Below are 25,694 nucleotides of genomic sequence, written 5' to 3' on the forward strand. Positions count from 1 at the left end.
CCAAAGTTTTAGCTTGTCTTTTACCTGAGCAATTGAGTTCAACAGTCTTGCCAGATGAGCTAATGTTTCTAGTTGAGTTTGAGGTTCCACAGTCCAGGACAACAGACTCATTGCCTTCACACTGGAACTCTTCGGTCCACATTGAAGTGTTCACTTCTCCATAGAGCACCCCCTGGAGGACTGAAGTATTCCCACAGCCAAGCTGCCTACAGACCACCTCTGCATCCTGCTGGTCAAAGTCACCTTCATACACTGAGACCCACGACTCATTAGACTTCACCTCCACTCTACCTGAACACATACTGGTCCCATTCACCAACCTCACAGACTCTGGGGAAAGAGAGAGAGAGAGAGAGAGAGAGAGAGAGAGAGAGAGAGAGAGAGAGAGAGAGAGAGAGAGGGGGGGGGGGAGAGGGGGAGAGGGAGAGAGATGTACATTTTAAGTCATACAATTTGGCTGATGAGTAAGACATACAATATTTAAATCAAGACCAGAGATATCATGTGTTGTGGGCAAGATGAGCGTTACAGTGTATTACACATTAAACATAATAGTAGGGCATAGGGCCCCATCATAACATAACATGTAGCTTAATAATAAACCAGAAGTGTGTTTTAGACACACAGCAAGTAATGGCTCCCATGGCTCATTCGATCAGGGCCAGTGTTTCCTGAGGTTTTGCCAGACACTGTAAATATTACTGTTGTTGAAGTAGTAGTTTGTTACCTGAACAAATCACCTCCAGTATGTACAAGGAAGTAGCAGACATCTTTCTTCCACAGTCACTCAGTGAAGACTCAGACCCAACACAGGCAGATATAATCCTCCACACAGGTTTGTGTGTAACACCAGAACTCCTTTCTGTTGAAACGGCAGAGCCACAGTCCAGCTGTCTACACACTACAGATGATGACTGCAGGTTCCAGTCAGACCAACCATCCACTGGTCTCCACTCTCCCTGGTGTTTCATCTCCAGTAAACCAGTACAGTGACTGGTTCCTCCCACCAACCTGACATCATCAGACTCTGTAGACAAGAAAGTAAACGTTAAAAAAAAACCTGTATTACTTTAATTATAAAATGATGATCCAAATAAAAGGTATAGTTTGTCTTTTACCTGAGCAGGTTAGTCCAACAGTCTTGTCAGGTGAGCAGGTGTTTCCAGTTGAGTTTGAGGTATCACATTCCAGGAGAGTAGACTCATTACCTTCACACTGGAACTCTTCGGTCCACATTGGAGCATTGACTTCTCCATAGAGCGCCCCCTGGAGAACTGAAGGAGCCCCACAGCCAAGCTCCCTACAGACCACCTCTGCATCCTGCTGGTCAAAGTCACCTTCACACACTGAGACCCACGACTCATTAGACTTGACTTCCACTTTGCCTGAACACACACTAGTCCCATTCACCAACCTCACAGACACAGACGCTGAAGCGAGAGAGAGAGAGAGAGAGAGATTTTATAAGATTATTGTATCAATCCACAACATAATATGCATTATGGATGCAAATTAAATCTTAACACATCAGAGGCAATTTTAGGACCACAATGGAAACAAGCCCTCAGGGCTTTTTGTGTTGTCCTTTTAACATTATTGTATAACTTTCCCTTTGTACTTTTTGCAAACTCTTAACTCTTTCACTGCCAAGAGTATTTTCATAAAGTACTCCCCCAGTGCCAGCAATTTTCGTGTTTTTTAATGTTTTAATTTAGTAATTTGTCATTCAAATAAATTATCTGATTGGGTTTTTAAACCCATACGACAGTTCTACCAGTAGAGAGCAGCAAATCGACACATTGATCATCTCGTTGAATCGCTCGCCCCCTCCCAAACAGGCTTACGTCACATCCGGTGATAAACCGGATGTAACCTTTTCGACAATCGCTGATCGGGCTAAATTAAGATGTGATACACGACTACGATGACTGTTAGTCACCCAGACCAAAGAGAATAGAAGTTGACCTCTCCGTTCGTTTTTTATACCGTGTGAAAAACCGTGACTTTCCCTATTCTGGCCAAAAATGACTGCGGAAAAAAAAAGAGAACCGGAAACGGAATCTGCGTCATGAAACCGGAACCCAATGAGTCTGAAGGAATCAGAAAGCGAAAGTGATCATGAAAAATAAACAGAATAGCGCGACCACAGTAAAAAGTAAAAACTCAGGATTTCTCGTTCTGGCAGGGAGTGTATTCAGAGAAAACTCGGGATAACTCGGGGCTTGGCACTGAGAGAGTTAATAAAGTATTGAATCAATTAATCAAAAGTCATTTACTGAAACCCTAAACGCATAGATAGAAAGAAAAATAACAATATATACCCATTGTAAAATACATAAATAAATACACGATGGAAATATATAATCAATAAATCAAAACACACAGCATAAATAAATGAAGAATAGAGGAACAAAGAAACAACTATTCATACAGCTATTCATCATCAACAAAATCATCCTCATCATCATCATCAGATTTTCCCCAATAGCCAATAACAGATTAAATGAGAGACTGTAAAGACTGCTATCATTGTGTTACCTGAACAGATCACTATGGGTTTGCCTATAATCAAACCTTTCCGTGTGATATGAGAAGTCTCCATTATGACACAGTCACTCAGTGAAGACTCAGACCCAACACAGTAAGGTGTAATCCTCCATACAGGTTCATGTGTAAAACCAGAACTCCTTTCTGTTGAAACAGCAGAGCCACAGGCCAGCTGTCTACACACTACAGATGATGACTTCAGGTTCCAGTGAAACCCACCATCCACTGGTCTCCACTCTCCCTGGTGTTTCATCTGCAGTATACCAGTACAGTTACTGGTTCCTCCTACCAACCTGACATCATCAACCACTGTAAAGAGTCAAGAGAGTAAACATTACTAAAGAGTAATATTACTTTTATTTTAATAAAAAAAATATTCCAAAGTGTAGCTTGTCCTACCTGAACACGAGCAGGTGAGTCCAACGGTCTTGTTAGGTGAATAGCTGTTTCTAGTTGAGTTTGAGGTTCCACAGTCCAGGAGAACAGACTCATTGCCTTCACACTGGAACTCTTTGGTCCACATTGTGTGTGGACCAAAATTATTATCTTCCCCATATAGCGCCCCCTGGAGGACTGAAGGGGCCCCACAACCAAGCTCCCTACAGGCCACCTCTGCATCCTGCTGGTCAAAGTCACCTTCACACACTGAGACCCACGACTCATTAGACATCACCTCCACTCTTCCTGAACACAAACCAGTCCCATTCACCAACCTCACAGACTCTGAAGAGAGAGAGAGAGAGAGAGAGAGAGAGAGAGAGAGAGAGAGAGAGAGAGAGAGAATTATTTGGAAGAAATTTAATTTATTAGTGTCCCATCTTGTGCATTATATCATGAGAGAGAATAATTATAATTTAAAAGATTATTTTAAACAACCAAAAGTAAATATAGATTCATAAAAAAAGACTTTGAATTTGGGTCTGTACCTGGCCCTCTCCTTTTCTATCTCTAGACCAAATCAATTCAGTTTTTTATCTGTTCTAATGTATCTTAGAGGTATATTTTGCAATTATTGTATACCCCTATTAACATGGGAGTTGGAAAATATGCTTGCTATATGCAAAATTATGTTTATTTATTATTGGAAATCACTTAAAAAGCCAAAATAAACCATAAAATTGCACTGCATTAGCATAAAAATAGGCTGCATCAGATGGGTATAATGATCTGCAAAATGTACTTGTAATATGAGTACTGTGGTGTCCACCTGAGTACTGTAGTGTCCACCTATATGCTTATAAGGTTCTCTAACATATATTTTTACATTAACACATTGAGTGCCAATCGTGTAGATCTACGCGAACATATTTAAAGCCGCCACGTGCCAATCGCGTAGATCTACGCGAAGTGGTGTTTTTTCCTTTTTTTCCGATTTAAAAAAAAAAAAATTTTTAGTACGGCACATTTCATTGTAACACCACTGGAAGCGGAATTATTCGGGATCCCGTTTTGCCGATCCCGTCGGCCCCCATTCTAGGGTGACCACCTCCAAACAGGACCATTGAGGGACAGATTAACCACGTGTCGCGGGACATCGCGGGACGCATGCACGCGCGCGCAGCGCGGTTCTGGGCGGATTGGGTTCGTTTTTTCCGCGGTTCTGGGCGGATTGGGTTAGTTTTTTTTCCAGTTTATGGTTTCTTTATTTTGGTTTTAGGGTTAGGATTAGGGAGTTAGGTATTATGTTATTTAATTCATATTTTTGCCTGATTTAACCAATTTATTATCACAAAAAACAATTTCTGCCTAATAAAATATTCAAACAAAATGGGTTTATACTAATGTATTTTGTGGATTATATTAGACAACAACTAGACCGTTTCTCAAATACTAATCATTGTTTATTAAAGCAAACAACAACTGGAGTGTTCATCAAAAGTGTTCATCAAAACATCACATTGTTACAGATAGAATAAAGTATAGCCTACAGTGTTTCTACTATTGCAAATTGGCAATTAACAGCACAATGAAGCTCCACAAAGTCCGCATTTATCAATGGAGCAGTAAGTACGGTCACCGTCAAAATAAGGCAGTCCTAGCAAGGCAATCCTATAAGACACAAATATCTGTGTAAACTACAGTAAAAAGATATACTGTAGATATGTAAAACAATCATAAAAAAAAAATCTTCAGACTTCAGCACCATGGACAAAGAGAGACACGACACGACACGGCCAGGCAGGGTGGGGGGTCTGAGAGAGAGAAAGAGAGAGAGAGAGAGAGAGAGAGAGAGAAAGCGAGCGAGTGAGTCAGCGAGAGAGAGGGGGGAGAGAGAGAGAGAGAGAGACGCCTATTTAGTTGAAATGAATTAATAACAGCAATAGGCGACCAAGTACTGTAGCTTTTCACACACACATGTAGAAAGTTAGCTTACCTTTATTCGATCTACTACTTGGCCTTGAACTTGTACTTCTTGTTGGAACGGGCAGCATCTAGCAGGGTCTTCTCCTTCAGTACATACTTGTAAAATTCCTGGCATTCCTGGCTGTAGTTCACTTTAACTTGAATTTCACTCTTGATTAGATCTATGCTGCAGCGATTCCTATCATTGGTCCAAGCCCCCACCATCAGTGAAAACAGTCTCTCCACGAAAGCGTTGGTGACTGGGATACTCAACATGAAGGACAATAAAGCTGTCATGTTTGGCATCATTGCATGCTTCAGTAATGCTGTCCACTTTGATGCAACAGAATCTTTTGTCACTGCGAGTTCTCTCATCCGTGGGAGCATAACACTAAACTCATCATAAAGGAGGTCCATATCCAGTTGTTTGGTCATGTTAAGAGCTTCAGCTGCTCCGCAGAGCTCTTGGAAGCTGAATTCTCTCTTGACAGCCAAGCATGCGACGTGTTTCATGTAATTCTGATCAGAGAAATCAAACCATTTGTTAAGGTAAGTGAGTGAACTCTCATAGAACTTGAGAAGGTCCTTTTCAATCGCAGCAGCCTGTGCGGTAGGGAAGCTCTGCAGGAGCTCTCTTGTCTCAAATCCAAAGAAACGATCCTTTAACCGTTGTTCAAGTTTCAGTTTTAGATTTGTCATGAGAGGAAAAAGCTCACAGACAGTTGTCTCATTCCCCTCAACTTCAAGCACAGCATCATAAAACAGCTTTAAGCTATTCTGTAAAAACGCTATGTATGCCTGGAGTTCACAAGGCACTCCCTCGCCATCCTCATCATTCGCAAAAAACTTCCAAAGAGCCACTGGGCACTTATCTTCTCCAAGAGACAAAAAATAACTTTTGACAGCAGGCCAGCAGTCATTAAGTCGTTTGACAGCTGGCCACAGACTGAGCCACCGTGTTGGTACGTGCCTGTAGAGTGTCATATACTCCTCCTCCACAAAATCAAAAATGTCTTTCAATTCTTGGACTCGTTTAGCCGATACTGAAAAGTGGCCGTATATTTTCGTGACAACAGCCTCAACATCCACTTTAAGCTTGTCACCTGCATTCCTCCCACAGTTATGCAGAATGTGGGCCACGCAGTTGGCTTTGATGATAGCACCATTCTTGTCTTTCAACTTTTTATATACAGATTTATGTACCCCATAATTCACGCTGGCGTTATCTGCTGAGTATGCAGACACCCGATCTAACCCCAGGTTCATCTCCTGCAGCCTTGAAACAACCTGGTTAAATATGGCATCAGAGTCTTCTTTGTGGTCATCATAAAAGTCCAGTACCTTGTTCTGCACGCCATGTTCTGGGGTGTAAAACCTCACTGCTAGAGGGAATAGTTTGGTAGTGCCGTGATTTGATGCGTCAGATGCAATTGAAAAAAAAGGAAGAGAATCTGGTTTGTCAGCAGCCAGCGGTGTATTTAACTGTTGCAAGCATGTCTCCACAGACGCAGGTCCGAGAACATCAGTAACAATTGCAGCACTCTTTGTGCGCCCACAACCTATCTTCTTAGCTATCTCTGAGTCAGGGAACATGACAGGAAAAAGTTTGGATCCACAATCACCAGATCTGTATGATAAGCCATGCTGCACGTTATGGTACACACTGGTTACCTCTGCTGCTGTGACTTTATCTATGTTGCTGTCTTTTTGGGTTGAAAAAAAGCTTGTCAAGCTAGTGTTGGCCTTTCTTAGCTGTAAATTTTTTTTGTGAGCTTCACCGTCACCATGCCTCTTAACATCATTTTCTCCTCCATGGGTGATTGTGAAGTTCCTCCGACAAACTGTACACTCTGCCTTGTGTGGGTCGTTTGACACAGATATCAGATATGTATATTTCCTCTCCCAGTCTCTATTGTATGAGCAGATCCTTTTTTTCTTAGCAGCAGGGCCAGGAGTTTCCACTGTTTCTGTTTCCTCCATTTTCGCTTTGGATTTTTGCCGCGCAGCGATGACACTGTGTAGTTGTACCTGTGTGTGCGTACCAGCTGTGACCGCGGATGTTGTTGTTTTTTTGGTCCACCCCCCACTCCCCCCCAACCAATGGGCAATGCGGCCGTTCCACAAATACATAACATACAGCATTGACCAATTACATTTATCCAAGAATAGTATTTCACAGATATAAGAGGGTATTGCAAGTTCACTTAAAATTTTAATGACATTTTTTTTTTTTTATAAAATAAAAACTTTTTTTTTTTTTTTTCCCCCATAACTTTGATTTTCGGGACATTGCCCTGCTTGTGCGGGACGCGGGACAGAGGGTCCAATTTCGGGACTGTCCCGCGAATTTCGGGACGGGTGGTCACCCTACCCCATTCTAAAGCGCACACTGAAACTCAATTTTCTCCTTTTTTTTCTCCTCGCATATCACTGTTTAACGTAAACCGTTCTAACTACAACAATGGAGCTCCGTTTGACACATGGTTTTCACTGGTAGAAGCAGGGAGATCTTGGCGATGTTTACAAACAGTGCAGAGCTCAATCTTAAGGATTTTAACAAGGTCTATGGCGACGTGAAAAAAACAAAAAAACAACAATAAAACGTTGGCACTGGTGAGTACATTATGAGATTAACCTCTGGCATGGAATGTGTTAACACTAAATGATGGACCTCATACAGGATTCTACAAAATAAAACAAACATAAATTGAGCGCAGGGTATTGTACATATTGTTACATTCCAATCTACTTGCAGCATTTAGCTCCCTATAAATGTGAAATAAATAAATGTAATGCCTAATGAGTTGTGTAATGGTAGGCTACTGTAACATCTACAATGACCATGGAAATCCACAACACATGCTCACTGACATAGAGAGCCTGTCCTAAACTATGAATAGGCCAATTGGCTAAAATAAATACATTATGCGATTAATTGCATAACGGTGAGTTAACTTTGACAGCCTGAATAACAATATTTAGATAGCATATCATTTAGACAGACGCTAGTTTAATTGTGTAGATGGTATCTTAGAATCAAAAATCAATCATATCGTATGTGTCACTACAAGTAGCTTACAAGCATTTAACTGTTGTTGGGTCTTACTAGTTTATTTTAGGCACTACACTGTTCCCTCTACGTTTCTTTCTGCATTTGTGTGATTATTTACCTTGTTTATTGACTACAGTTCATGCTTACTCTGCTTATTCTGATCTCACACAGTAAATTGCCCTGGAGGATGTAATTGTGGACTTCACATGAAGAGGAATGGTACATTTTAAATAGCATGTTGATGCATGTTAATTTCTTTACTTACAAAAGAAGTCAATAAATACATTGAATACCCGAGTGGGTAATTAGATGATCCATAATATTGTCACGTTATGGGTATTCTAAACCTCTTTTCATGTTTATGTTTTATTTCACATGAGTAGTAGCATTATGTCTTTGCTTTGTACATTGTTTTGTTTTTAGTTTTTTCAGCTCAGTATGTACTTTTATATTTTTGTTGTCCAATTTTCTTATACTTTATGATCTGTTTGTATTTTCATGTATTTTTATTAGTAAATATTAATTAATTCAAATCATGTAATGTAAACGGTGAGGTTCTTTTATAAGCCCTCATAGGGTTTCTTACCTCACCAGCACAACTATCTGTCATCTTTCCAAGGAAATAACTAGTATATTATGCATATATTATGTATATATATTCTGTTGTGAAAATCAAATACAGCAAATGATAAGACAATGTTTACATTATTGATGTCATTTTTTCTTATTTTTTTACCTGAACAGTTGACCTTCAGTGTGAGAGTGGAATCATAAGACTTTACTGGTCCACACTCCACCAGTGAAGACTCAGTGCCAACACAGGAAGATGGAATCATCCATCCAGGTTTGCGTGTAGAACTAGAAGTAAATTCTGTTGAAACAGCAGAGCCACAGTCCAGCTGTCTACACACTACAGATGATGACATCCTGTTCCAGTCAAACCAAGCCAACACTGGTCTCCAGTCTCCCTGGTGTTTCATCTCCAGTATACCAGAACACTTACTGGCTCCTCCCACCAACCTGACATCTTCAGATTCTGTACAGAGAGTATTAAGCCGTAAAACTTTCATTACAAGAATTTGAAGAATACAAGACATAAGCCGGTTTAATGTGTTTACCTGTTGAGTTGTGAGTTGGTTTAACTTGGAGAGCTGAGGAGAAAATAAATAAATAAATGTGTAAGTGTCTGTGACACTTGTTCCTTTTAACCAGTGTTGTGTTCTAGTTTTTTTATGAAGGTATACTATGTTTATTCCCTGCCTCCCACACGCACGGCATGCGCGCGTCTATAATGAATTAAATGTAAAAAACGCTGTTTTGAACAGTTTTTGAAGGTGTACGGTGGCGACGAAAAAAAATCTCAAGGTATACGGCGTACACAGCATCTGACGGTAGAACCCACCACTGCTTTTAACTTCAATTGTTTGTTTAGTTTGAAGTTAATTTGTTATTTACTTTGCGTATTTTGGTTTACTTTATTTTGACACTTCCTGTGTATTTTGGGCGACCTTTATTTTGACACTTCCGGTTACTACTGCGGTCTTATTGAGGCATGCTAGCTTCACACACAGACAGACCCATACGTTCAGAGAGAGACGCACAGTAGCACGCACCAACGTGTCTCCTATTCAGCGCGACACGGTACGAAATGTGTGTTTGTTTGCCTTAACGTTTTGTAACCTATAACCCTGTATTCTGCACTTTAATTGCGCAGTTTGAGTAAGGTTGTTTTATTGTTCACAGTGCCCGTTTGGTGTAACGATTGAACATCAAACAATCATTTTGTTTGATGTTACCTGAAGCCAAGGTGGCTTTGTAAGCAGCCCAGCCCAGTATAGCACCCCTGGATAGCGGAGTGAGGTACAGAAGTGTTCTTTGTTTGTTGTTTGTTTTTGGATTTTCTTTCTGATTTATTTTGGGATCTATTAATTGTTTGTCTGGTATTTTTGATTTGGTTATGGTACATTGGTACGTTTTGGTATTTGCATGTTGAAATGGGTTATTAACTCACTGAATTATATCAACTATAAATTAACCTTTTATTGTTGAATTGTACTTTGAAAGCGATACTTTGAAATGCACTGATTTTATTGTTGAGTGAAACTATGAAAATGATTTAATATGAAAATGACAGTATTTATTTCTTTTTATAGTTTTCACGGTGTTCGAATACAGCTTCATTCATTGTTGAAGAAGAAAATAAATACACCCGTTGAAACCATCCACCTTCGTCATCATTCATAAACCAGGGGCCGCTGCAGTGAAAACTCAGCGCTGAAGCTACTCAACGTCAACACCACCAATACATCTCATCTACAGCCACCTTCTTCTCAAGTCATTCAGCCCACTGCCCCCAAGGTTGTCACACACCACCACAGTCACTAACATACTTCAGTCAGACAACTCTTGGATTGGATTAGAATATATATTTATTGAGCAAGCTTGAGCATGGATATAGAAAGCATAAGGAAGCATAGTTTGGCGTCAGGACTCTGAATCCATTCACTCCCTGTAAGAATAACATTTTAATAAATGTTACATGCCAAATAGCATTTACAGGGAATGAATAAAGACCCCCACGGGGATCTAGAAACAGAACCTACAGGTGGATGCCGGGGAGGAGGTGGGATGAGACTATTCATGGTCAGCAGCATACGTAGCAAGCAAGGGCAGCAGATCCGGCAGGATCTCGGCAGCAGAGCAGCAGCAGCAGCGTCGCACGTCAGAGCAGCAGAAGAGCGCAACCAGACTGAGCAGGTAGGCAGAGCATTACTTATAACCCACCGACCAGGAGAAGAGTGCATGTGACTTAGTCACCTGATCGGTTAGCCCATCCCTTGAGTTGCCTGGCCTGAACTAGCTCCGTAAACTGCGCCTCATTTCAGTCAGACAACTCTTGGATTGGATTAGAATATATATTTATTGAGCAAGCTTGAGCATGGATATAGAAAGCATAAGGAAGCATAGTTTGGCGTCAGGACTCTGAATCCATTCACTCCCTGTAAGAATAACATTTTAATAAATGTTACATGCCAAATAGCATTTACAGGGAATGAATAAAGACCCCCAAAACAGCAAGAACCCCCAAAACCGCTTGGGAACACAGAGCCTGACGCCGGACCAACCATCTGTGAGAATGGTGGAGCTCCATGAACTTTGCGTTCAGCTAAGCATGATGAAATGTCCGAGTTCCTCAGCATTTGATTGTTAAGCTAAACAAATGCAAGCATGCATCCATGTGTTCAACAAGCCTGATGAATCCAGGTACCTGCTGATCCCTGAATTCAGGAGTCCTAGACGGTATCCTAATATGGTGTCCACGCCGTGCCGCACCAAATCGGATTCGAAGAGGACATTCTATATTTATTTCTTTTTCAAAGAAATCTGCTATATATATATATATACACACATATATATATAATAAGTCATCCTATGATGAATGATAACTATTGTTTATCATCCATAATAAATAAAGTGTACTGACTATGTGTGTAAAGACGTGCTATCTTTACTTAAAATCTGAATCAGTACCCAACGATCCCTGAAGCAGCAATTACTAATAGACTGAGCTTGATATGATTAGCCTGACTGCATAGCCATAGAAAAACCCAACATTTTTTAACGCTGCCATAGAAAACCCAACATTTTTTAACGCTGCCATAGAAAACCCAAATCTTTTTTAACGCTGCCATAGAAACCCAACATTTTTTAACGCTGCCATAGAAAACCCAAATCTTTTTTAACGCTGCCATAGAAACCCAACATTTTTTAACGCTGCCATAGAAACCCAACATTTTTTAACGCTGCCATAGAAACCCAACATTTCTTAACGCTGCCATAGAAAGCCCAACATTTTTTAGCGCTACCAAGGAAAGCCCAACATTTTTTTTTTTTAGCGCTATAAATAAACCAACATTTTTTAGCACCATGACATCACCACTAAACTAAATCCCCAGCAATCCACCCGAGTTGTAATTAAAGCGTCAATAATGCTCAAGCAGCATTTATTGAATTAGCGATAGAACAGCGAGAGCACTCATACTCATGAGCTTTTTGCCTGCAGAATGTCATCCTTATAAACCAATATCTACGTAAGCTCCTGAGGACCATCGCCCCATAGATTTAGAGAAGCAGAAGACAAGCAGCGCTGCAGGTGTAGCTACACCAATACGGAGGATGGAGAAAGCCCGCAGCTTGAGCAGATCTCTCGCAGCTTTGCAGTGAACCAGTTCAAGTTTAGGCCTACAGATGGAGAGACAAACACAATGTTATTGCAATTCTGGATTAGCCCGGCCATCCTATGACCACTTTAACCCATTTTGGGTTCATGTTGCCATTTATTTATTTTTTAAATCGGCCTTGGTCTAAATGGGTTAAGCGCCATGTGGCAGCATGTTAGCAATTAGCATCATAGCGGTTGATGCTGAAAGAATATGGTATACAAGCTTAAATTATAGCTTGCAGAGCTTGACGCAGATTATTAGACGTGTGACATGTGAATAATATTAACTAACGCCGATATCCCTCTCCATCCATAGCCTAATAGATTTAGCACGAAATGCCATCTGTTGCAAGTCTGAATCGGCCCAACAGAGCCAGACGCCAGAGGGTTGGCAGAATTGATTTAGCAGAGTTTAGCAGCGAGGCTAGGCAGCTCAGTAGATGATGCAGCATAGGTGCCGAGAAGACATTGAGAAGCCCACATCTCAAGCAGCTCTCTCAACGCTGCCTTGAGAGCCTTGTGCTGGCCCGCACAGTAGATGCTGCAGCATAATGCTGAGAACACTGAGAAGCCCACATCTCGAGCAGCTCTCTCACGCTGCCTTGAGAGCTCACAGAGCCGCCAAGAGCGTAGGTAGTTCAACCTGGAATCTAGAACCAGAGCAGAATTATTCTTGCAATTACTATGGTAAGCCACCCTGGACGAGATGACGCCGTTATAGACCGCTGGGACAGGAATTTACTTCCTGAAGCCACTCACACATCCACAGTGAAAAGTGCGTGCTTCACTGTGGATGTGTGGGGACGCATGCTGCACGCCAATGCGCGAGTGTGGCCTCAAATCCTGACACAGTCAGTTGCACACCGCAAGCTGCTGGTTGCGCTGCAACACTCGTCACCAGTGATGAACACACCGTGATGTGGTGCCAAATATGCCGTGAGCATCCCAATCTGGCGGATAAAGCAGCGCCTTTTATACAGGGACAAAGACTTCCAGTCACCCAGCTTTTGATAAGCATGAGAAAAGCAAAGAGCCCATCAACATAGTGTAACTATTGATAACAGGAGCAGCCAGGATCGGAGTCCCTCTTTATCCGTCCTGCGAGATATTTCGCGGATTGGTGCGCACCAGCCAACATTGACAAATGACTGATATCTTGACTCTACTAAAGCCCCACCATCTATCCTGTTGCAATAACTTTACTTCTGTAAGCTTGTTGCTCATAACATGACAACATCACTTGGCAACCAACTTTCCTATATACTGTACCATATACCTTCCACATGGAAGCAAGCATGCCATGATAGCTTGTGCTACCACAATCCAGCGCTATCCCCATAAGCAAGCCATGCTGAGTTAGCTTGTGCTACAATCAATTTGATAGCTTTACGCATGGGAAGTAAAACATGCTGTGTTTAGCTTGTGCTACCGACCATCCAAGCTTCCACATAAGAAGCAAAACAACTGAATTAGCTTGTGCTACGAACAATCCGAGCTCCCACGTGGGAAGCAAAACATGCTGTGCTAGCCTATGCTACAAACAATCCAGAGCTATCCACATAAGAAGCAACACATGCTGTGATAGCTTGTGCTAAACAATTCGCCTCCACATAGGCAAAACATGCTGTGCTAGCCTGTGCTACAACAATCTAATCTTCCACATAGAAGCAAACATGCTGAGCTAGCCTGTGCTACAAACAATCTAAAGCTTCCACATAAGCGAACATGCTGTGCTACGACAATCTAAAGCTTCTACAAGAAGCAAACGTACCGTGTTAGCCTGTGCTACAACGTCTCTACCATCTCTTATCCAAGTGTATGCAGCAAAATGAGAATCCCTTTAGCTCATCCTGATCCTTAACAAGTGTAATTTAGCAATACAAGAGCATAACAACGGTAGAATGCAACCAATAACGTCTAATCTGCACTGCAAGTTCATTTGATTATTTCATCGTAATATGAAACGGCCTACTTTACCTCCACCACATATTAGAGCAATTGAACTGCTACATGATTTGACACTGACACTGTCACTGTTGAAGACACGAGGCCTGCAAACCTGACTTCCCCAGTATCCAAGGTGAACAGCACTCATCCCCATCGGCATTAGGCATCCCATCACCATGCATTAAGCCGGACATGGAAAAAAACACAAAGCAGAATATCAATGAATGCTGATAAATGACTTTGCGTGATATTGCTTTCAATTGCTAAATGTGAGGTAGATGAATGCAGTATTAATGAGGTAGTGGCCATAGCACTAGTAGTAACTTAGCATGTTCATGATCGGCACGTTTGCAGCAATTTTAGTACTAGCAGCATTAGTCGATTATAGCAGTGGTAGCAATGTAGTCCACATCATTAGCATAATCATGATTAGCAGACATTTTGCCAGCAATTGCAGAATGAGTAGCATTAATGCAGTAGCCTAGGAATGCAGTCAACATAATTAGCATGATCATCATGATGGCACTAGTATGAGTAGCATGCATTGACTGCAGAAACAATGTCAGCAGTTTTAGCCTAATCATGATCAGCAGCCAGTTAGTAGCAGTTGAAGAACGACTAGCATTATCTGAACAGTAGAAGCATGCAGTGAGGAGCTTTAGCATAATGGAGACCATTGTGTTGATGGCAGCAATCTAGTACAATTTAGTACAGCAACTCAGCACTAACATGAACATTGAGATGATGGCAGCAATTTAGTGCTGCAACTTTAGCATCAACATGAACAGTGAGTTTTCCTACTCTGCAAATAGATGCCAGACATAGCTACACGAGAGATAACTAATTTCAATGAATTCTAGCAGCATTAACATTTAAACTGCAGTGCAACTACTTCTTGAACACTACTCACAAGTTAGCTTCCCCTCTCTCCTTCGCATGGGTAGAGAAGTGTTCGGTCATCAACTATAAGCCTCAAACAACATCCGGTGGACGAGCTCTTCAGAATAAGAGTACCGTCTAAAGCCACTGAACTATCCATGAATACAATAACTATAAATTAAGCAAGATGCAGCCAACTGAGCATATCCGTGTTTTAACCAGTAGCCTACATAAAGATATTAATCTGAACATTAGAGCCAAAACAAGCAAAGCGACTCACAAAGTGACGCCATGCCCTCTCTCTCTATCTACCATGGCAGTAGCACTTACCAGCCATATCAGCGCGCGTCATAGATCGGTGATATCATCTTTTGAGAGAGAAGCAAGCAACTAGGTCTAGAAACCCAATCTTGAGATAAAGTGAACTACTTTGAACAAATACACGCTAAACTGGGGACCATAACAGAACCCCAAGCCCATCGTTGCTTACGATAAGGAAACAGAAACTTAAGCAACACTGTTGGTGAACTACCGTTAACCCAGTGCCATAAAGAGAGTTCTGACACTAGCGTCGACTCCCATTGTAAGAATGGAATGCGGAAGTGCTCCGTCTATCTCAATGAGGCAGCAGTCCCAATGTTTGGAACTATACCGAAGGAGCCCGTTTGCGGCGGGATCAAGCGTGTCGTTACTCTATTTCTACACTCTCTAGTTGACCATACTGAGATGGATCAATGACGAACGCTACTGCTTTTGAGCTGAGCGTTTAGCAAGCGATTTTTAACTTAAGTAAAGAAAGTAATACCACGTTTAGAACCAGTAGCACACAGCTGAGTAGCTATGATTAGCGCAGCATGGACAATGGCAGCACGCAAATAACCATCAACCAAGAAACAATATGAGACTATTCATGGTTAGCAGCATACGTAGCAAGCAAGGGCAGCAGATCCGGCAGGATCTCGGCAGCAGAGCAGCAGCAGCAGCGTCGCACGTCAGAGCAGCAGAAGAGCGCAACCAGACTGAGCAGATAGGCAGAGCATTACTTATAACCCACCGACCAGGAGAAGAGTGCATGTGACTTAGTCACCTGATCGGTTAGCCCATCCCTTGAGTTGCCTGGCCTGAACTAGCTCCGTAAACTGCGCCTCATTCATTGAGGGGGCTTATAAGTTCTGACTGGTAGCCTCTACTGGTGGGAAGGTTACCAAAAGGACAAAAAAATTGAAAAAAGAAAAAAAAAGGAAAAATAAACAAGAAAACATAAGGGTGACATTCAAAGGTGTTTCTCAAATGTGATTGGAATTTAAAGGTTCTGTCACACAGGTCAAAGGGATTAATAACTATTTAAGCTGCATTTGACGCATTGTTGAAAGGGACATCTGCCTAATTGTACTGCAATTTGTATGTTTGTTTGATTTATCCTTTGCGGTTCAAAGTGGTACTGTGGAGCTGCTCGGTGCTAAACGGTTATATTATACACTGAACGCCAACCCAGACCAATTAACCTCTGAAGTCTAAGTAATCACACAAACGGCAAAGAATCCAAGCAAATGTCAACCACCAACGACACAGCAGTCAACATGGAGCATCCTACAAATCCCGAAGAGACAGTCGGCACACAAGATGCTACTGAACGTGGAAAAACAGCGACCAACGAACATCAGTTTGAATTAAGCACCCGCAAAGAAATCTCAACCGAGAAGGGCCAGCAACTGCACGACGAGAACTCCAAGAAATCTGAAAAGGCATTCACAAAGGCATATACTACCTGGACGCACTCAGCAAAAAGTGGCCGAACAGCATTAAAATCATTTTGTTCTGAAGAGACCCTCCGGGACATCAAGCAAACAGTTCAGCACCAACATGATGCAATAAGTCAACATTATAAATCAATTCAACGCAACTGCACTCCCACCCCGGACATCGTCAAAAGAATGGATACCTGCATAATCATCACAACAGAGATATGTGAGATAGTGGACAAGTACCTGGGAGCCCTCGACAGGCCTTTTAATGAGGAGCTAGCAAAGGTACGCGTCAGAATGGCCTTAAATAAGGAGGATTACGGCTCTATTTTTGGAAACACCAACACTGAAACAGTCATCTCCGAAACATCCCATAACACAGAGAAACGGACACAGTCCCGTGGAACCGGCCAATTGCGCCCAAAACCCCCTTCCATAGTCAACACTGACGATTCAAATTCCATCTCCAGCCACCACTCTAAAACTTCCTCCAAAGCCTCTAGCAAGAGAGCCGATGCAGAGGCAGATCTTGCCGCTAACCAGGAGGAAGCCAAGGCCCTGCAGGAAATCCAAGAAGCAAAAACTAAACTAAAACAGCTTAAAACACAAAAGGACATCCGAGTAGCAGCAGCACGGGTCCAAGCATACAACAGATTTGACGGCAATTCTGAACACCACAACAACCCACTCTCCGCTCCTCCAAATGTCCCATCAAGTGCTCAACCTAACCCCATCTCATCTCAGCCCATACAAACATTCAGTCACACGTCAGCTACCCTGGACAACACCGGTCTCGCTCAATCACTCATAAGTTCACTCAGTATAAGCCGTCTACCTGCTCCCGAACCAACAACCTTCTCTGGCGAGCCATTACAATTCATAGACTGGAAAATGTCCTTCATGGCACTAATAGACAAACAACCTCTACCCGCTAGTGAAAAAATGTTCTATCTGAAACACTATCTGGCCGGAGAAGCCCTCAGAGCAGTAGAAGGTTTCTTTTATAGAACCTCGGAGGATGCCTACCAGGGAGCTTGGAGAGTTCTACAGGAGAGATACGGAAACGCCTTCGTAGTGCAAAGAGCCTTCCGGGACAAGCTAATGAAATGGCCCATGGTCAGCTCTAACGACCCTTTCGCCCTCAGAGACTTTGCTGATTTCCTCCAGAGCTGCGTTGAGGCAATGCCACATGTTAAAGGACTATCTATACTGAATGACTGTGAGGAGAATCACAAAATTCTTAAAAAATTACCAGAGTGGATTGTTCGTGGTTGGAGCAGAATTGTCATGAAAAAAGTGGATGAATCTGGCGACTATCCTAGCTTCTCACATTTCACTAAGTTCCTTCAAACGGAAGCCAGTAGAGTCTGCAACCCTATTGCCTCTCCATTTTTGGTGAATCGCAGGCCCACGGACGAGAAAACACCTAAAAGGACCAGTGCTTTCCACACCACTGCCCAGAATGACAACCCCAAGCCTTCATTCACCTGCCCCATCTGTGCCCAGGAAGCACATGGTGTGGCTACATGCCCCATCTTTAAGGAAAAATCTATGGAAGACAAGAAAGCCTACATCGTTGAAAATCATCTCTGCTTCGCGTGCCTGAGGAAAGGACACGGTAGCAAAGAATGCCAGAGGCGACATAGCTGTGGCGTGTGTAATCGACGACATCCTACCTGCCTGCATTACGACAGAGAGAGATCCGTGGGAGAAATGGCGAAGGAGTCCACTTCCACAAACAACCATTCAGGTCAGGAGATTCATTCCGCCACGACGCACACAGTGTTCATAAGAGCTTCTGCCACCTCAAGCATTGTTCCCGTCTTCATGTCATCTACAGAGGAACCACAGAGAGAAATTCTAACGTATGCCCTACTCGACACACAGAGTGACTCTACATTTGTCTTGGAAGATCTGCTTGAGGAGCTAAAGGTAGATTCCCAGCCTGTGCAGCTGAAACTTAGCACCATGACGGCCATCGACACAGTTACGGAAAGCAAGAATATCCGAGGACTGCAAGTCCGAGGTCTGCACTCCGAGAAACAGATCCAACTACGCCATGCCTACACCCGCAACTTCATTCCGGTAAATAAGTCCTATATTCCTACCAAGAACACAGCTCTGCAATGGCCTCATTTAAGACAACTGGCAAACAAGCTGCCTCCGTTGCAAGACTGCGAAGTTGGATTACTGATTGGAAACGACTGCCCAGTAGCATTGGCACCCCTCGAGGTCATCACTGGAGACGATAATGATCCCTTCGCTCAAAGAACCGTACTAGGGTGGAGCATAGTAGGCTCTTCAAATCCACATCTTGATCGGCTGGGGAACCACAGTCATGTGAATCACATCGTTACAGGAGAATCCAACCACCCAGATCAACTACCAGTAGCTACCACGGCATCGTCTGCAATGATCAACGTTCCCACCACGGCGTCCCGCTGCACCTTGCTCCAGATCGACACTGAGTCGGCCTCTGACAGTTCCGAGGTGGGAGGAAAGACCACAGGCAGCAAGGGGGGCCGGGACTCTGGGAAGAGCAGAAGGACCACCGGCAAGGCAGCAGGGAAAGCCGCTCAGAACAACGACAAGAAGAGGAAGAAAGAACAGCAACAGACAGAAGCAAATCAGTTGCGAAGTCTGGCTTTCAAGAAGATCCCTCAGAAATCATCTGCCCCATCCCCTATGACTAGTCTCCAGGCTGTAGCAAACGACCTTCTCAATCCTACAGCAGGGGACGGGAATGTACCAGCTGAAGGATGGCAACAATGGAAACAGATGGATAAGCAGATAACCAGTGAACTGTACGAGGCAGACTTAGAAAAGGCCTTGATTCTCAGCCAACTTGAATCTGATAACAGACAAGAGAGAGCAGAGAAACGAGGAGATAGTAGTTTCTCCATGTTCATCCAACTGATGCCCATTGTAGTGTTGATCCTGGTATACATCTTGAGTCAGCTGATGGTGTCCACACCCCCCTACAGCCTCGACTCCAGACCGTCCAATGGTCAGACCATACGACGGCAGACAGAAAACCTGCAAGTGGACTACTATGTCGCTAGAGATTTCAATCTGAGCACAAGGGCTCAGCGCTGTAGAAAATTGAGAAGAATGTGGAGGATGACTACGTGTCCAATATCAGAAATGACTGCTGGAAGGAGAGTGAACGACTGGACAATTTATCCTCTCAAACCTCATCGAGCCTGTAAACATTGTGAATCATGTTTTACCCGGAATGAGTTACCCTGTGTAACATGATTGGGGGGAGTGTAAGTGTCTGTGACACTTGTTCCTTTTAACTTCAATTGTTTGTTTAGTTTGAAGTTAATTTGTTATTTACTTTGCGTATTTTGGTTTACTTTATTTTGACACTTCCTGTGTTTTTTGGGCGACCTTTATTTTGACACTTCCGGTTACTACTGCGGTCTTATTGAGGCATGCTAGCTTCACACACAGACAGACCCATACGTTCAGAGAGAGACGCACAGTAGCACGCACCAACGTGTCTCCTATTCAGCGCGACACGGTACGAAATGTTTGTTTGTTTGCCTTAACGTTTTGTAACCTATAACCCTGTATTCTGCACTTTAATTGCGCAGTTTGAGTAAGGTTGTTTTATTGTTCACAGTGCCCGTTTGGTGTAACGATTGAACATCAAACAATCATTTTGTTTGATGTTACCTGAAGCCAAGGTGGCTTTGTAAGCAGCCCAGCCCAGTATAGCACCCCTGGATAGCGGAGTGAGGTACAGAAGTGTTCTTTGTTTGTTGTTTGTTTTTGGATTTTCTTTCTGATTTATTTTGGGATCTATTAATTGTTTGTCTGGTATTTTTTATTTGGTTATGGTACATTGGTACGTTTTGGTATTTGCATGTTGAAATGGGTTATTAACTCACTGAATTATGTCAACTATAAATTAACCTTTTATTGTTGAATTGTACTTTGAAAGAGATACTTTGAAATGCACTGATTTTATTGTTGAGTGAAACTATGAAAATGATTTAATATGATAATGACAGTATTTATTTCTTTTTATAGTTTTCACGGTGTTCGAATACAGCTTCATTCATTGTTGAAGAAGAAAATAAATACACCCGTTGAAACCATCCACCTTCGTCATCATTCATAAACCAGGGGCCGCTACAAAATGAGTCTCACTGTAACATATCTGTCTGTCTGTCTGTCTGTCTGTCTGTCTGTCTATCATAAATGTATGGAGTGACGAGTGGCGAGTGACGAGAACAATGATCACGGTGCGATCATTGTTCTCCTTAACGCTATGTTACTTTGGAGCTGTTGCCCGCACACCCCCGGTAGCGCAGGCTGCGCAGCCTCTCGTCTTTAGTAATAATAAAAGAATACGCTTTCGCTACTCACCAAAAAAAAAACGGTTTTATGGAGTTGAAAGCCTACTTTCCTTAGTGGGAACACTCAGAGATCCCCACCTCACGTCTAAAATATTTTTTTGGCCAGAAAAGAAAATTCCGACGGAAAGACAAAGGTTTGTCAATAGAAAAATTCCATTGACCAGATCTGTAGGGGGCGCAGTGGAGTAACTAAAACATTTTGTCCACAATTCCATTTCCATGCTGTATTGGTACCATTAGGAGAGATAACAGGCAAACGTTGATCAAAATAACAATTCTTTAGTGAAGTAATGCAGATGTTTAACAATAATGTCGTTTTTGAGAGTGTACAATGTAAGTAATGTATGTTTAATTTTACACTCTCAAGAGTTAAAGATCTATAAGGGTCCATTTTCTCCATCATTTAGCTAGGGACCACCTGGAACCCCCAGAAGAACCACTGGTGTTCCCCGGACCACTGGTTGAGAACTACTTGTTTAGAGGAATAGCAATGAGACGATGAAATGTTGTCATTGGATTAGGGTGTATATTATCGATTTTTCAATATTAACACATCGGGTGCCAGAAGTTTATTAAAATATTATACGTTCAGTGCCTGCATATCTTCCATCCACTTACGTTGATACGTTTCGTGCTGTAGAAGATAGATATTAAGATATTAAGCTTTTAGTCAAGGAGTTAACATTGGAAAGGCCGACCGGAAGGATTTTTGACATGGATCCACATCCGGCCTCTCCTTCTCAGAAACTCCTTGGATGATCCCAAAGTTTCGTAAGAGCGCCCCACGTGGGCCCTACGTATAAAAATAAAATTGGGTCAAAAACGGTCCGGACCGTTTTCGGCACTCCTCGTTTGGATTCTCAAAAACGGTCCGGACCGTTTTTGGCACACAATGTGTTAATACCCACACCGTGGATTTGTTATAATAAACATACATACAGTACATACATACATACATACATACATACATACATACATACATGCATACATACATACATACATACATACATACATACATACATACATACATACATACATACATACATACTGTGTGTTAAATGTATATATCCACCGTTTGTCATTTATCTTTCCATTCCAACAACAATATACAGAAAGAAATGGCATATTATGGACATGGTTTGAATGGTGAATAATCATGATTCATACATTTTTAAGCTGTGATTAATCGGATTAATCGTGTGCGCGTGCAAGTGCGTGTAAAATAAAGTCAAGTAAAGTAAAGTAAAGTCATGACAGTCCTGGAGGTGTAGGAAGAAATGTTTTGTGTTGTTCTCGCGTAGATTAAATGTTATTGTTTTCTTTACTTAAAGCTTGACCACTTATAGTGACTTAGTAACATGATATGCTTCATAACAGTGATTATTATACATTTTACAATTATCATAATGTATTATAACCATGAGAATTATAACACTATTATACTGGCCAAAATTAAAAAAAAGGTCTGTTCTATAGTTATGAGCGGGGCGGCAGTGGTTCAGGAGGTAGAGTGGCTGCTTTGCAGTCGGAAGGTTCCCAGTTCGATCCCGGGCTCCCCCAGAGTTAGTGTCGAAGTGTCCTTGAGCAAGACACTGAACCCCTAACTGCTCCTAATTGACAAGTTGGTACCTTGCATGGTTTCCTCCTCATCGATGCGTGAATGTGTGTGTGAATGGGTGAATGTAACACACATTGTTAAGTACTTTCGATAAAGACGCAATTTACCATTATAAAACTTCACCTTAAGTGTCACTATAAAATGATTTATGTTATGTTTTATTGTGATAAAGCATTTATCAGTGTTTTTAGAATACATAGAAGGATTCATTGTAATCACTGTAAACAGGAATAATAAAGCAGGACTACTGAGGTAATGTTTCAATCTCTACTCACGACAGTCAGCGTGTTCGTCCCCACAGTCATCTACTGTGTCACATTTCCATGAGAATGGAATGCACGTGTCATTCTGACAAACAAACTGAAGGGGGAAACAGAGGATTATGTTCATAATCAGTAATGTATCAAAACCAGACATGAGACATAAAGTCATACAGAGTAACACAAGTGAAGCTGAGGTGAATCACCTGGCTGGCAGTGCAGCTGGACATGCACTGCTTGTTGTCAGCTGTCACGTAGAAGTCTGTGGGACAGGAACACTTGTAGCCCCCTCCAGGTGAGAGCAGACACAGGTTACTGCAGCCTCCATTGTTGGTCTGACATGGATGACCAGACACTGCAGGGTGGAGAAAACATGCACACATGTAATGACTATGAGAACACACACCTATATGTTACTACAGTGCTTTATAAACCTTTTGTGCTGTACAAGTTCACAAATCATCCCATCGCGATGCATTGTGAGCTTGAACATCTACTGAGAGAGGCAGCAGCTTCGCAGCAGCTCCTCCACAAACTGATCTTTTAGAACCTTATCCAGTCTTATTCCTTCCTTTTGCCTTTAAAAATGCTTGTTTTATCAGCTCACTTTGCTATAACTGACAGATTTTAAAAATCGAGTGCCTTTTTATCGTTATAGTCGCTCTAATCTAAATGACTCTGCCTCTAGTAGCCGGCTAGCCGTGGCTAAACCTGACAGACTCCATCCAGCCATATTGTGCTCCGATCCTGCTCCCTTCATGTTTGGATGCAGTGACTTTTAATTTTCAAACACACGGAGGATTCTACGGCGACCTGTCCCTACCCGGATTGCTGTTTATAGACTGCCACCACTGGCCCGCTGTCAGCCTGACAGCTAACAGCTGATGCTAGCGGTGGCCGGTTTGACAGCTGTCATCCACGGAGGGAAGAACGTAGGATCATCAAATCATCGAACCCGTTTGGATTGAATTTGAGTCTACTCACCTTATCGGGTCACCTTTTGGTGACCCTCGCGGGTAAGTGTACTACTGCACGGCGGCCCAGCTACCAGTATACGCCATTTCTCAGCCCGCACCTATTCTGTATCTGTTCTATTTTACTGGCCACAGTTGTTTTTCACCCCCAGCCATCACTATGCCATCACCTACCTCATCGTCCGACTGCAACAGCTGTCTCCGACTCTCCCAGGAGGTGGCTGAGCTAAAGTTCAGAGTGTCTCGCCTCCATCAGATAAAGGAGGATAAGACCTTATTCGACTCTCTCTGGCAGGATGACGACGCTCCTCCTGCACCGACTGACACCGAAGTCACCGTGGGTCCTCGCCCTGCCGTGTCCAATAGATGCGACCTGGACGACACTGTTCCAGCCCGGCTGGACGCCCACCTGTTGCCTCCCCTGGCCGCTGCTACGTCCACTGTAGGCAACCTAGATGACACTGTCCCAGCGTGGCTGGACGCTCACATGATGCCACCCCCGGCCAGTTCCACCCCGGCCCTCTGGTCACTGGTCTCGCGGGGTAAACATGGAGGCCCCCGCTCACGCTCTCGAACCCCCCTACCCAAAGCCCCTCCACTCAGCATTACGAACACATTCTCCATCCTGGACATGGACCATTTCCCCTCACTGCTCGGGCATAACACCGCCCCAGCCGAGCCCTCAGACGATCTGGCGGCACCGCGGCCACGAAAGGACCGCCGAAAATACTGGAGGGGGCTGTTAGACGTAGGTCTGCAGGCCCCACACCGCTCCATCCACAGCAGAAGAAAATGTCTTGCGGTCCCTCTTTTGATCAGCCTCACCCACCAGCCCCAGCTGATCAGCCCCCCTCTCCTCCCCCAGCTCCAAAAATTGCTTCACCGCCAGCTCCAAAAATGCTCCCACTGTGCTCCCTCTCATAGCTCCCACAGTGATTATTATCGGCGACTCCATGGTCAGAAATATCCGCCCCATAAATGCCATAACACACTGCTTTCCAGGCGCCACAACGTTTACTCTCCTCCAAAAACTCTCAGGACTTTTAGACACGCTCCCCACGTCCATTTCAAAGATTGTGCTGCACATCGGTACAAATGACTCCGCCTGTAATCTATCAGAATTGACAAAGTATTATTTCATCCACCTGATTGACATCCTAAAAAGCAGCGGAAAGTCTGTCTTCCTCTCTGGCCTGATCCTGACGCTCGGACGCGGTGACGAGCGGTTTAGTAGACTCCTGAGCCTGAACACCTGGCTCAAGTCACACTGTTTTAATCACCACCTGAATTTTATTGATCATTTTAACCTGTTCTGGGCCCGTCCTTTTTTCGCCCATGATGGTTTACACCCTAGCAAGCAGGGATGCCAGGCGCTAACGGCAAATATTTCCTATTGTTTACACCACACTCTAGAGCAGACCAACCCCCCTGCCAACACGCGCACCGATCTGTGTGCCACAATTTGACAATTTGGTTCTAGCCCTAAGCCCGTTAGTTCCACAGTGCTCTCCTCCCCGCACCCTAACGGGCTAGGACCACAACCACAACCCTCACAAGCTGCTATCACTGTTTTTAATCATATCAATTCCACTATCACCACGTCTAAAAATAGGACTCCTTGTGTAAATATAGCTCCACTTGTTTCCCATATCCCAGCTCTGATCAGACCGAGACAGCGCAAACCTGGCCACAGCTCCAGGCGCAGCGTTGGGCCCATCTATCTCCGCCCGCTAAAACGCA

At 43.1% G+C, this 25,694-nt stretch overlaps 2 protein-coding genes across 2 annotated transcripts in view; one reads left to right on the forward strand and one right to left on the reverse strand.

The window, feature by feature from the left end:
- Nucleotides 1-23,037, reverse strand: part of LOC308090911 (scavenger receptor cysteine-rich type 1 protein M130-like) — a gene marked incomplete at its 3' end in the record, with an annotated part of 40,328 nt that extends 17,291 nt beyond the window's left edge. Inside the window, exons 1-9 of the mRNA XM_080436184.1 lie at nucleotides 22,996-23,037; nucleotides 9,061-9,093; nucleotides 8,679-8,978; nucleotides 2,947-3,270; nucleotides 2,539-2,856; nucleotides 1,309-1,430; nucleotides 1,012-1,027; nucleotides 728-862; nucleotides 25-330 (exon numbers count right to left, since the gene is read on the reverse strand). Coding sequence (XP_080292310.1) covers nucleotides 25-330; nucleotides 728-862; nucleotides 1,012-1,027; nucleotides 1,309-1,430; nucleotides 2,539-2,856; nucleotides 2,947-3,270; nucleotides 8,679-8,922 — 1,465 coding nt within the window. The 5' untranslated portion in view covers nucleotides 8,923-8,978; nucleotides 9,061-9,093; nucleotides 22,996-23,037. The remainder of the gene's footprint in view (nucleotides 1-24; nucleotides 331-727; nucleotides 863-1,011; nucleotides 1,028-1,308; nucleotides 1,431-2,538; nucleotides 2,857-2,946; nucleotides 3,271-8,678; nucleotides 8,979-9,060; nucleotides 9,094-22,995) is intronic.
- On the forward strand, nucleotides 18,012-20,236 carry LOC308090521 (uncharacterized protein). Its single transcript, XM_080435732.1, has one exon. The coding sequence runs from the start codon at nucleotides 18,023-18,025 to the stop codon at nucleotides 19,991-19,993; it is 1,971 nt and encodes a 656-aa protein (XP_080291858.1). The 5' UTR covers nucleotides 18,012-18,022; the 3' UTR covers nucleotides 19,994-20,236.
- Nucleotides 23,038-25,694: the final 2,657 nt, after the last annotated feature.

This window comes from Gymnoscopelus braueri (assembly GCF_963280865.1).
Source record: "Gymnoscopelus braueri genome assembly, chromosome: 8".
NCBI classification, from domain to species: Eukaryota; Metazoa; Chordata; class Actinopteri; order Myctophiformes; family Myctophidae; genus Gymnoscopelus; species Gymnoscopelus braueri.

Excerpts from the sequence above, each read along its gene's own strand:
- LOC308090521 (XM_080435732.1), top strand. The coding sequence starts at position 18,023 with ATGAAAAAAGTGGATGAATCTGGCGACTATCCTAGCTTCTCACATTTC.